This window comes from Eumetopias jubatus, unplaced genomic scaffold (genome assembly GCF_037043125.1).
Source record: "Eumetopias jubatus isolate StellerSeaLion01/CBP00866 unplaced genomic scaffold, mEumJub1_p1.0 scaffold_3, whole genome shotgun sequence".
In the NCBI taxonomy this organism is placed as follows: domain Eukaryota; kingdom Metazoa; phylum Chordata; class Mammalia; order Carnivora; family Otariidae; genus Eumetopias; species Eumetopias jubatus.
This window is the reverse complement of record NW_028274809.1, coordinates 142,593,119-142,607,082: the sequence shown is the minus strand read 5'-3', so window position 1 is coordinate 142,607,082 and position 13,964 is coordinate 142,593,119. Positions and strand designations below refer to the sequence as shown.

The following is a 13,964-nucleotide window of genomic DNA, read 5'->3' as shown; positions in this document are numbered from 1 at the left end:
GTATAACACCCAGTGCTCCATGCAGTACGTGCCCTCCTTAATACCCGTCACTAGGCTAACCCAACCCCCCCGCCCCTCTCCCCTCTAGAACCCTCAGTTTGTTTCTCAGAGTCCATAGTCTCTCATGGTTTATCTCCCCCTCTGACGTCCCCCCCCTTCATTTTTCCCTTCCTACTATCTTTTTTTTTTAAACATATAGTGTATTATTTGTTTCAGAGGTACAGGTCTGTGATTCATCAGTCTTACACAATTCACAGTGCTCACCATAGCACATACCCTCCCCAATTTCCATCACCCAACCACCCCATCCCTCCCACACCCCACCACTCCAGCAACCCTCAGTTTGTTTCCTGAGATTAAGAATTCCTCATATCAGTGAGGTCATATGATACGTCTTTCTCTGATTGACTTATTTTGCTCGGCATAATACCCTCCAGTTCCATCCATGTTGTTGCAAATGGCAAGATTTCACTTTTTTGATGGCTGCATAATATTCCGTTGTACATATATACCACATTGATGGACATCTTGGCTCTTTCCACAGTTTGGCTATTGTGGACATTGCTGCTATAAACATTGGGGTGCACGTACCCTTTCGGATCCCTACATTTGTATCTTTGTGGTAAATACCCAGTAGTGCAATTGCTGGATCATATGGTAGCTCTATTTTCAACTTTTTGAGGGACCTCCATACTGTTTTCCAGAGTAGCTGCACCAGCTTGCATTCCCACCAACAGTGTAGGAGGGTTCCCCCTCAAAGGCTTTTTAAAATACAGAACCTTCATCCCCAGAAATCCTGATTCAGCAGGTCTGGGATGGGTCCCAGGCACTGTAGTTCTAAAATCTTCCTACGAGATCTAGATGGTAGGTCAGCTCTGTGAACCACTAATATGTAACTCCTACTGTGTGCCAGTTGTTTGCAGGGGAGTTTCGTATCCTTGCTGAGGAGTCTGGCCCCTCAACAAGATGGCAGCCTCTTGGAGGCATAGGGTTATGACATATGTGGCCATATGTCGTTGTTATGAGTCTCACCAGCATGAGGCTGCCATAACTCATGATGCCAATCATCATGATGGCAGTAACCTCCTGGCATCCAAGAAATGTTGACCTCCACGTTGATATCCCTTGGGGATGCAAAGTCCAGTGAGATCATATGATATGTGTCTTTCTCTGATTGACTTATTTCGCTTAGCATAATACCTTCTAGTTCCATCCACGTTGTTGCAAATGGCAAGATTTAGTTTTTTTTTTGATGGCTGCATAATATTCCATTGTATATATACACCACATCTTCTTTATCCATTCATCTGTCAATGGACATCTTGGCTCTTTCCATAGTTTGGCTATTGTGGACATTGCTGCTATAAACATTGGGGTGCACATACCCCTTCGGATCACTACATTTGTATCTTTGGGGTACCCAGTAGTGCAATTGCTGGGTTATAGAGTAGCTCTATTTTCAACTTTTTGAGGAACCTCCATACTGTTTTCCAGAGTGGCTGCACCAGCTTGCATTCCCACCAGCAGTATAGGAGGGTTCCCCTTTCTCTGCATCCTTGCCAACATCTGTTGTTTCCTGACTTGTTAATTTTAGCCATTCTGACTGGTGTGAGGTGGTATCTCATTGAGGTTTTGATTTGGATTTCCCTGATGCCGAGTGATGTTGAGCACTTTTTCATGTGTCTGTTGGCCATTTGCATGACTTCTTTGGAAAAATGTCTGTTCATGTCTTCTGCCCATTTCTTGATTGGATTATTTGTTCTTTGGGTGTTGAGTTTGCAGAGTAATAAGATGCTTTTAAAGATAGTTTCTTTTAGTTTTTTGACTGTAGTAGTTTGTTGATCTTAGATTCCCTTACTAAATTTTAAAGTTAATTAAAAATATCTCGTTTATTTTCTAAATAAGGTTTGTTATTCTTTGGTATTCTAAAGGTGCTGTGCATATGAGGCAATAAACTTTGGCTTTTCAAATTTTTTATAAGAACCCTGATTTATCATTGGCTTATAGGTTGATTCCTAACATTTTTCTTTTTTTTTTTTAGATTTTATTTATTTGACAGAGAGAGATATAGTGAGAGAGGGAACACAAGCAGGGGGAGTGGGAGAGGGAGAAACGATGCGGGGCTCGATCCCAGGACCCTGGGATCATGACCTGAGCCCAAAATGACTGAGCCACCCAGGTGCCCCGATTCCTAACATTTTTCTACTAACAGTTAAAAGATGTCAACTTTATCTTCATAGTTTGGGACATAAATTCGTCTATGTGAATGACGTAGGATTTCAAGTTTAACTGAAACTCATTATACAAAAATAATATGTATAACAACTGAAAGTACTCACTGAATAATAGGTATCCTGTATCTTTGCTACTCCAAGTGCTGTTTGTGAGTCAGAAGTATCCATCTTTACCTGGGAGCTTGTGGAAATGAAATGAATTGTGGAAATGCCAAACAGGCCTCAGACCTTCTGAATTAAAATCTGCATTATGGTGAGATCCCCAAGTGATTTGTACATATACAGAGGTTTGAGAAAAAACACCACCCAAAATTTTTATAGGTTCATAGTTCCAACTTTTGATTTTTTTTCCTCCAAATAAAGTGTGTGCTTTAAGGGAAAGCCAGAGCCGGAAAACCAGGGAAGGGCAAAGACCTTGGTGGTGGTAGGAAGCTCTGGACTTCCTTCTGGGAAGGCGGAGCCTCTCTTTGGATGAAGAAGCACTTTTCCTTTTGTCCTCGTTCAGTCTTAGAGCCTGCCCTTCCTTGCTATGTATTGAATGTTAATGAATAAATGGAACACATCAATGCCCCTTTCTCTCGCTTTCCCTCTTAATTTTTCACTTTCTTAATGAATTTTTTGCAGACATCATATTTTGAGGTTTATGTATTTAGTGATTTTTTTTCTGCAAAAAATTTTTTAAATGACATGTCATCTCACATTTGACTCGTATAGCAAATTAGACTATCTTCATTTTGCCTTGATTCATGCAGTATTTTAATTTACATTTCCTTGGATAAATGTTTCTTTTAAAAAAATGTTTTTATTTTTTTTTAAGTAATCTCTATGCCCAATGTGGGGCTCAAACTCATGACCCCTAGATCAAGAGTCTCATGTTCTTCTGACTGTGCCAGCCAGTTGCCCCAGGATGTTTCTGTTATGTAAACTACCCGACAATAAAAATCAGTTTCTAATGTTTACCCTGAAACTCCCTATTTAATTGAATGTTATTTCAAATTAAATCAGATTCTCCAGAGACATCAATTATTTTAGAGGGCAATGTTTACCCCTGGGGAAATAATAATGATATTGATCCAAATAGGATTAAATTATCTCTCAACTTAGAGAAAGTGAGAGGAAAAACAAAGGAAAGCTTTCTTTAAAGAATGCCAGCTATTAACGTAGAAAGAACAAGAACATCACCATTTTTTAACTCCAGTGGAACAGGGCAAAGCAGGAATCATTAACTGACGTTAAAATCAATGAGATGAAAGGCCACTAGGTATATTCATTACATACAATTTGGTATAACAAATTACCCCCCAATTTGCAGCAAAAACCATTAATTTACTCAATTTCTTAGAGTCAGGTCCTAGAGCAGCTTAGTGGTGTGCCTCTGGCTCAAGGGCTCTCTCTCTTTTTTTTTTTTAAAGATTTTATTTATTTATTTGACAGAGAGAGAGACAGCGAGAGAGGGAACACAAGCAGGGGGAGTGGGAGAGGGAGAAGCAGCCTTCCCACGGAGCAGGGAGCCCGATGCGGGGCTCAATCCCAGGACCCTGGGATCATGACCTGAGCCGAAGGCAGACGCTTTAACGACTAAGCCACCCAGGCACCCTCAAGGGCTCTCTTGTGAAATTAAAGTTAAGCTGTTGTCCAGAACCACTGTCATTTCAAGACACCACTAGGGCTGAATGATCTGTTTCCAAGCTCATACATGTGCTAGTTGGCCGACTTTAATTCCTGGAGAGCTGTCAGGACAAGGGTCCCAGTTTTGTCACACAATGTGGGCTATTCCACAGAGCTGCTCACATCATCTTGCTTCCAACAGTGTTGTTAGAGTAGGAAGTTAGGTTTTAACAGGATGCCTGCAGGCCAGCAGAGTGGGAGTCAAGGCTATGTCCCAGGGATGGGGGGAGAATTAGAAACCAGGCAGCATTCCAAAAATAAAGCCACAAGAAGCTGGATCAAACCAGCCGGGCCCCAAGACAAAGGCCAGAAAACCTGACCGAGTAACGGAGAAAAGGCACGAAAACCTGCTCCCCCCAAAATCCCCTCCTCAGGTAATAAATACTCCACCAGCTTCCTTTGAGCTCACCTGCTCTCACATCTTGAGATTGTACTCACTTTAATAAACTTTCCTACTTGCACTGCTCAACCATTGTGTCTGGTCTGCCCTTGAATTCTTTCTTGTGACAAGACCAAGAGCTTCCCCAGTCCACCCAGCAACAGTGTAAGTGGCCAGAAAGAGAGGCAGAGCCAGAGTCAGGTCTTTTTATAACCTAATATTGGAAGTGACAATCCTACCCCTCCTATCACATTCTATTTGTTAGAAGATAGTCAAGAAATCCAGCTCCTGTTCAAGGGGAGGAGATTACACAGGCACATGAATGCCAGGGATGAGATCACTGGGGTCATCTGAGAAGCTGTCTAGCACTAACGAGGAATCAAATGTTCATCTAATGCCAAAGTATTACCCCATACATTACATACTAATTATTACAAAGAACATGTACCATTATAATGGAGCAATCTGACAGTTTCCAAACTCAGCATCACTAATAGTGGAACTTCCTGATACAATACACTATGAATTTCACATTACCTAGGAAGTAGTCTTGCCAAATGTGTTAACTGAATTTAATTAATTTTTAGATTTAATATTACTTTATAGTACATTGAACGGATGAATAAAAGTTACCAATACCTTGAGGAAGCAGCCAGACAAATGTGGATGTAGGTCATTCTATAAAAAACCTCTTCAAAAGGTCAACGTTATGTGGAAAAAAAGGCTGGGGGATTAATCCAAACACTAAAGACATACAACCAAATACAGTATATGAATCTTGGTTGGATCCTGGATTGCACAAAACTAACAAACAAAAACAGCTAAAAAGACATTTTAGGGATAACTGAAGAAATTTTAATATGTGATAGATATTAGATCATATTATATAATTATTATTTTACAATTAAATGTAATAATGGAGTTTTGATTTGTAGGAGAATGTCCCTATTCTTAGGACACGCTGAGATATTTTGGTGTGGAGTTACAACATCTGCAACTGACTTAAATGGTCCAATAACCACCACACATATGTGCATGTGTATGGAGAGAGCAAAAGACAACCGTAGCAAAAGGGTAATATATACTGTTCATTTGCACTATTTCTTTCCTTTTTTTTTTTTTTTTTTTGGTTTGGCTCTATTTCATTTTTTTTTCTTTTCAAATTTTTATTTAAATTCTAGTTAGTTAACATACAGTGAGATATTGGTTTCAGGAGTAGAATTCAGTGATTCATCACTTACATATAACACCCAGTGCTTATCATAACAAATGCCCTCCTTAATGCCCATAGCCCATCTAACCCATCACTCACCCACCTTCCCCTCCCTCCATCAACCCTCAGAATGTTCTCTATCATTAAGAGTCTCTTATGGTTTGTTTCCCTCTCTCTTCCCACCCCCGTATGTTCATCTGTTTTGTTTCTTAAATTTCACATATGAGTGAGATCATATGGTATTTGTCTTTCTCTGATTGATTTATTTTGCTTAGCATAATACTCTATCTCCATCCACATCTTTGCAAATGGCAGGATTTCATTTTTTGATGGCTGAGTAATATTCCATTATATATATTACCACATTTTCTTTCTCTATTCTTTGATCTCTTTCCATAGTTCGGCTATTGTTGATAATGTTGCTATAAACACTGGGGTGCATGTACCCTTTTGAATCTGTATTTTTGTATCCTTTGGGTAAATACCTAGTTGTTCACTGCACTATTTCTTAAAAATTATTTTAAAAACTTTTTCTATGTGCTTGAAGATTTTCAAAATAAAAAACTGGGGAAAAATAATTTCACTTCTCTGTTTACCTCCTAATTCCATTGGTCTTAAAACTCTATTTTAGCTAGTCTTTCCTGGGCACATATTTCCTTCTGAGGAATATCTAAAATAATAACCCCTTTCTTTTTTACTTAAGAAACTTTCTGAGAACAAGTACTAAATACACCACGTCACATGGTATTACAGTTCGTGGTTTATATTTTGGCTCTGTCATTCAACTGGAAGCTCTGTAAGGTAAGGACTGGGTCCTATGTATATCACTGCACAAAACCAGGCATAGAGAATTACTCATGTTACACCTCATCTGTTGATGCTCATATTAGGCCAAAGAAAAATGAGAAATAAAAGCCAAGCAGACAGTTCACTTTAAATACTGGCTTGTAGTTTATACTGTATAGAATTTGTTCCAGTCTCAAAGAGCTCTACAACTTGTATCCTGGACATGCTCACTGTTATTGACTCCTAGTCTTCACAATCTTTATTTATTTTTTATTTAAAAGTAGCAGTTTAAAACCTAATTTTAACATGATTAACAATACTTTTTCTTGAAATGGGTTTACAGTTTATAAACTTGTATCACATAGTCAATTCTCAATACTTTATTTCTCTTCAACGCATGCTTGTTTTCTGCTTGAAGAGTTGGATTGTACTTTATAAGCTCAGGTCAAGAAATGTGACTTATTCATTAAAAAATATATTTGTACATACTGTGTCATTTTAGCTGTACTTTATGAACAGCTTGCTTCTTGAGATAGGTCCATTTCATTTATATAATAATAATAAATCTGCATTTATTTTGCTGATTTAAGGTTTTCATCCAAAAATTCAGTAATGGCTTCTTCATCTGCTGAATGAAGCAGTCTCTGAATTAGCTGATCCAGACACTTCTCCCCACATAAAAATTCCTGGTAAAAGAGTTATTATAAAAACCTGATTACTAGAAATAAAGGAGAAACAAAGCAAAGAATTAAATGTGTATTTACTTTGCTTCTTTAGAGTCACTATTTAATACCAACAATGGATTACTAAGGTGGTTCTCTAATATAATGAACAATCTGCTAACTTGGGAGGATCCCCGGTTATATTGGCCTCTTATAAAGTGAATCCAAAAGAGTAAATGGAATTCTACTCTTTCTTTTAATTGTTTACATTAGCATTTTGTTTAAAAATCAAGCTTCTGGGAGTTGGATCTTTCCAACAACTCTGGAGACAACAACACAAAGGAGATCTGAATCTCTTTTTAAATTCCTTTGCTTGATGTTCCTGACAACAGGGTTCTAGGATCTCAAACCACCTTTGGGAGGATATGTTTGCTGAATCCCTTCTTTTGTTCCCGAGAAAAGATAAGGCTTTTTTACTCTAGTCCTGAAAATTCCACCCTTGTCATTCGTAACACATTATTTCCCCAGGGTAAAAAAGACTGAAATGCCTCAATCTTCACACCCCAGGCAGCTTGCTGCCACTTGAACCCGCACACCTGCCACTCCCTGCCAATCTCTGCTTGCCAAATCCTCTGGACGTCCCCAGGGCCATTCCTGCGCTCACACTTCTCACGCCAACCTTCAAATTTAGATTTTATTTCATCCAAAAGGGGCTTATGCTAGTTCTGGGTCTTCTTGAATTGGAAATATGGCGGTTTTAAAATCTAGAAAGCTCTGTGTGACCAAAAAAAAAAAAAAAAAGATTTATGCCAAAATATTTACGGGACAAGTGTTTTGAGGTCTGCAACTTGCTTTCAAATGGTTCATCAACACCGAAGGCGGCAGAAAAGGAAGAGAAGGCAAATGTTAACAACTGTGGCATCTAGGTAGAGGGTGTATACTGCACCAGTCTCAATATATACTTGAAAATTTCCAAATAAAAAGTTCAGAAAAATAAATGCTCTTATGGTTACCCCAAAATAAGTCCTTTGGGTGAAAAGTGTTGTTAGACTTCCCTGTAGTCTTCTCTACAGTTCTTCTCTATAAGTCACTAAAATAACTTTTAGTACCTGTGTTTTCTTCCTGTGTTATAGGAGTTCTGTGTAATAGAGTTGTTGGGCACAGTGAATTAGCACAGTCTCATATTTTAGAAATGTTCAAAATCTAGACATTGGCCTAATGGAAATATTTCTATGTCAACATCTGGAACACAGAACATTTTTAAAGTTTTGATGTCAGCATGATTGAGATTTTATTTACCTTAGAGAGAGAGAAAGAGAGAGCAGGGAGGAGGGGCACACCGAGAGGGACAAAAAGTCTTGAGCAGACTCTGTGCTGGGCTCGATCCCAGGACCCTAAGATCATGACCCAAGCCGAAACCAAGAGCCAGGAGCCCAACTGACTGTGCCACCCAGGTGTCCTGGTGTGAACTAAACTTGGGTTTGGTCTTTCTTGAATGATCTTAAAGTTGAATTTTTTTTAAAGATTTTATTTATTCATTTGACAGAGAGAGAGAACAAGCAGGGGGAGCAGCAGAGGGAGCAGCAGACTCCCCGCTGAGCAAGAAGCCTGACTTGGGGCTGGATCCCAGGACCCCAACCAAGACCATGACCTGAGTCAAAGGCAGAGGCTTAACCGACTGAGCCACCCAGGTGCCCCCTTAACGTTGAATTTTAGGTTAAGTAAATATGTTCATCTTTTAAGTTAAACTGGAGCAGAAAAAAATGCCTTAGTATCTTTGTATTCCACAAAACACCAGCATATATTAAAACCAATCAAAATTTAAAAGTAATGCAAAAGCCCTATGATGAAGTTTTGAAATTAAAATTTATATCATTTTGAGCATAATATGGGGAATTGTTTATAAAATCAGCAGGCCCAGAGTTCAAATTATCATGGTATTGCCAAGGTGATTTCATCATTTGGAAATTATGTTAAAAGGATTATCACCCTTAACTGATAATCACATCACATTTAGAGTTTGATTGGATTAATCAGAGTGCTAGAGACACAAAGACCAAAGTTGAAAGATTGGGATTCCTAATCTTCAGAAGCTCATAATCTAGTGACAGAGCGAGGCACCACCATCAGTGAAAGAAATTTAAAAAGAAGCAAGTGAGGGCTGTAAGGTTAATTTTCAGAAGAAGGTAGTATCAGGGAAGAGTTTAGGAAGGAAGAACAAGTTTGCATTAGATCTTATAAACAGAACAGTTATTTCTCCAAAGAGAGACAAGCAGAGCATTTCAGTCAAAAGAATGAGGGTGAAGAAAGGCACAGAAACAAAGTATAAAGGGCAAGGGGAAATTTCCCGTGCAAGAGGGATACAGGGCAGGAGATGGGCTGATGTGAAGGAATTTGCACAAGGACTTTAAGAAGCAGAATAAAAACGTAAAACAGCGTATTACAGGGTAGTCTGTGTGTATGATCTAGATGGATAAAAATAAAAATACAATTACCTACGGGAGAACTCATACTAAGAATACGAGGTGACCTCACAGAACCCAAGGATAGGAACGGAAAGGCTACTGCCACTGCCCTGAGAGTGAAGCTGGCCACAGGAACAGATGAATGTGGGGATTAGTATCATCCAGATTCTTTCCATCCAATTCTATTTTTGCTCCTTTCAATATCAGCTTCATCTCTTACTGAACATTGCCTTCCCCTCATGGTTTGGAAATGTGGCTTCTAACCTCTTATACATTTTACATATTTCAGTTTTATCCAAGAGAATGGCCCTCTTTGTCCAGTTTAAAAATGCTAGGAAGGAACTCATTGGTGGGGGCTTGTTCGGATTTCTTCCCCAAACAAACCAATTATTGTCTTGGGTCAGGACCATGATCCTGTAAGAACAGAGCAGCTAGGAACTAGAAATGGAGTAGGGAGAGTAGGGAGAGGGTAGGGAGTAGGGAGAGGGCCAGCCTCTAAAATAAAGGCGCAAAGCTGAGCTTAGCTGAGCTGGGTCCTGCAGACATCCACTTTCTTCCCTCTCCACTCCTTCCATTCTGTCCTGTGGCCATTGTCCCCGGGGTTAAGGCCCATATCACTCTTCCTGCCTCATCTACAACTATTCTCTTCCCAAGTTACTCACTCCTACTAGTCTCTTTACTGTCCTTCATACAGATTTTAATGTTTTACTACATTTTTTTCATCACATTTCCAAACTTTATCCTTTCACTAATATGGGATGCTTTTTTTTCTTTCCAATGGGCTGGTTAGTCATTATGAGAGCACACAAGTATAATTTCCCTAATTATTTCTGAATCTGGCATGTTAGTTTAGTTAATAATAACATGTTAGCATTCAGGCCAAAGCCAGATATTTTATAACTATAAAAGCCACTTAACCTACCTCTGTTTCAACACTGAATACTAACTCAGGACCTAAGGGCTATTCTAAAAAATATTACTGGTCATAAGAATGCAGCCGCCTCAGGGAAAACCATCACCACTACCAGAAAAACAACTGAAAGAATATGGTGTAATCAGAACAATATGGCCAAACATGTCTGGTTATTATTGTGTGTTTCCTGAGGAAGGGGAAGTTAGCAAATATCTTCTCCTTTTTGACAAGGCTATTATGTTCCTATTCGAGACAGTCTTAAATTGCTAGGAAGACAGGGGAAGTGACATAAGATACACAGAAATTTCTAAATATTTTAAAAACACAGACATTTCCCTTGTAAAATTAGGACTTTAATTTTGAGTATAGAATGGGACAGAATCAAGTGAAAGAAGCCCTAGGTATCTCATGACATCAAGGAAAAAAATCAAAACCTTCTACCTCTTGCCTTTTGTACATAGTCCTTTATGAGAACCAATTCATTTTCCCCTTCAGGGGAAACAAAAGGGGAATTTTCTTGTGCTTCATCATTAATGTATTAATGCCAATGGTCTGGCCAAATGGGATTTAGTTAGGTTAATGTTCAAACCATGCTGACAGGGTCTTTACCCAACAGCATAATTATAACTCCTGAATCTCATGAATAATTCATCGTGGTAGGCAGAACTCTAAGACGCCCCCTGGTGTACACACCTTGCAGAACTCCCTCCCTTACGGGGAGGCAGAAGCTGTGAATATGACAGAATATCACTCCAGTAATATTATTCAGTTGATGTTGAGTCATTCAAAAGGAACATTACCAGGGTGGGCCTGACCTAAACAGGTGAGCCCTTAAAAAGGCTTGAGCCATTCCTGCCAGATTCAAAGTGGGAGAGGGTATACGGAAATGCCACTTAGCAAGCAACTTGTGGTTGCTTTAGGTCTTTAGGACCTGAGGGAAGAGAACCCAGCTCTGCTGCGCCCAGATTTCTAACCTACTGTAACCATAAGATAACAAATATTATTTTAAGCCAAGAGGTTTGTGGTAATTTGTTACACAGCAACAGGAATCTGATACAGTGTATATATGTATATTGAATATACCTTAATAAACTGTGATTGCACAGCAAAGAATTTGGACTTCAAAGAGAACTGTTTCAAACTGGCACTAAGACCCCATTTCTTACCAAGAAACTAATATGAATGTTTGCCTATTTGGGGATACTACCTTAAACAGGCTTAATGATTTTAAATTACTTGGTAATATTTTAGATATAACTCTCTAAAATTTGAGTATACTTTCTTTGAAAAGCAAAGGTACATAAAGCATATTAAGTTACATTACCTTAATATCACGAACTTCATATGCTATCCTGTGGTCAGTGACTCTATCCTGGGTGAAATTATATGTCCGAATTCTCTCTGACTGGGCTCTTGTTCCCACCTGTGCCATAACAAAAAGGTAATTCATATTTTAACTTTATAATTACCTTTGCTACAATGGAAAACATACTTATAAATGACTTTTCTATTATAACAGTTTCAGTTTTTTTAAAAGATTTTATTTATTTACTAGAGAGAGTGAGACAGCGTGAGAGGGAGGCGGGGCAGTGGGAGAGGGAGAAGCAGGCTCTTGCTGAGCAGGGAGCCTGATGTAGGACTCGATCCCAGAACCCTGGGATCATGACCTGAGACGAAGGCATATGCATAAACGACTGAGACACCCAGACGTCCCTCACTTTCACTTTTTAAGACTAAAAAGACATTTCTGTAACTTATTTTCTTAACCTCTCAGGCAAATGATATGAAACTAAATTAAATATGGCTGACCATCAGGAGAATGTTTTAAAATTAAAGATTTTAAAGTCTAATCTCGGATATACCAAATCAGGGATCATGGATTTTTAGAACATTCCTCAAGCCATCCATTCTGCAACCAGCCAGGTATGGAAACTACTATCCCAAAGCACCATATTAATGCCCAGGCTCCCACCCAAATCAATTATGTCAGACTCCTGGGGGCTGGGGCCTGAGGCATATACAAAGCTCTTTAGGAGATAAATGGACCCAGGGTTGAGAACCTGGCATAATGCCTTCCTTATAAAAGCTACTCTATGTATTAGTTGAAGCAAAAACTTCTCTAAGCATTAGAAATACCTACTAAAAAGTTTCACACAGATGGACAAGTTAATTGGGAGGCATGGAGGTCTTTTCTGGCGCTTGAAACCAGAAATTTCTGAAGAGGACACACACACACACACACACACACACACACACAAATTTGCACCAGGCCAATCTTGAATTACTTACTTTAAAAATTACTATGTGAAACATCTGGTACTAAAATGCCAAACAGCAAGTAAATCCCAATGTCTTTTTTTTTTTTTTAAGATTTTTATTTATTTATGTATTTGAGAGAGAGAGCACAGAGGAAGAGGGAGAAGCCGACTCCCTGCCGAGCAAGGAGCCCGACATGGGGCTCAATGCCAGGAGCCTGAGATCATGACCTGAGCTGAAGGCAGACGCTTAACCGACCGAGCCACCCAGGCGCCCCAAATCCCAAAGTCTTATTAATTCAAATGTCACTGAGTTCTTAGTGTTTATGTCATCACTTATGTGCCAAGAAGCAATGGTTTGTTAATGAGCATTCCTATCTGCAAATGTATATACTGATGCTGGACAACAATGTAGGATTACCACAGAGTATTAAGATTCCATTAATCCTGTCACTTTTACTACTTGGAAGTTAGAATGTGGGTAAGGAGAGCTAGAAGGGCAAAAGTGTCAGAATATCAGGACATCTAGGCAAAAAGAATAATTAATGGTTAAGTTTATATAATTCATTATCCTAAAAGGCCACAAAGCTTTCCAAATTTAGTGTAGCATACCCCTCTGCAAATAACACAAAAGCATAGTAATTCTACTTTCTCTTCCAACCTCTCTCAAAGACCAACTTTACATTTCTTAGGACTTAAAATCCTATAATTTGTTTACTTAAAACAATGACATTTATTCATTTTGCTTAGCATTTATCTACATATTTGAATAAATAATACTAGACATTTATATAGTACAAAATTCAGGAAGTACAGAAGGTATATATAGTGGAAATAAATCTCTCTTCTACCCCCTGCCCCCACATCCCATCAGTAACAATCATCATTACCAGTTTTTGGCAGTGCCATTTACTTTTGACCCCAGAGTTTTAATAAAAAAGCATAGGTTTTTTAAATAAAAAATCTGCAAATCCCTTAATTTCCAGAGAATTATTTTATTTTAACCTAATCTCCTCTCAAAACAGTCATGATACAAACACTGGAGGGAAACAACTGGGAAATAATTCTGAGTTTACGCATATCTCATCTATTCATTTGCAAACTGGCACATCCAAATTTAGCCATAATCAGTTAGTCCATGTGCATGAAATTATTGCTTATTTACAAATAAGCCTTTTTCCCTATAAGATATTCCCATTTGATCAAGAACAAATGCTACATTTTCTACATAAAATGATGACTTTTGTGCAAAGGTATTATTATTATTTTTTATTTTAAGCAATCTCTACACCCAACATGGGACTCAAACTCATGACCCTGAGATCAAGAGTCACATGCTCTTCTGACTGAATCAGCCAGGGCCCCACAGAAGTATTATTATACTATATA

General features: G+C 38.6%; 1 protein-coding gene across 2 annotated transcripts in view; it reads right to left on the bottom strand.

Annotated features, from left to right (window-relative positions):
- Window positions 1–5,113: 5,113 nt before the first annotated feature.
- The window catches only part of MTRF1 (mitochondrial translation release factor 1), a 49,065-nt gene continuing 40,214 nt past the window's right edge, over window positions 5,114–13,964 (bottom strand). For both annotated transcript variants that reach the window (XM_028106056.2, XM_028106058.2), the window contains exons 9-10: window positions 11,645–11,743; window positions 5,114–6,966 (exon numbers count right to left, since the gene is read on the bottom strand). In XM_028106056.2, coding sequence (XP_027961857.1) covers window positions 6,853–6,966; window positions 11,645–11,743 — 213 coding nt within the window. In that variant the 3' untranslated portion in view covers window positions 5,114–6,852. The remainder of the gene's footprint in view (window positions 6,967–11,644; window positions 11,744–13,964) is intronic.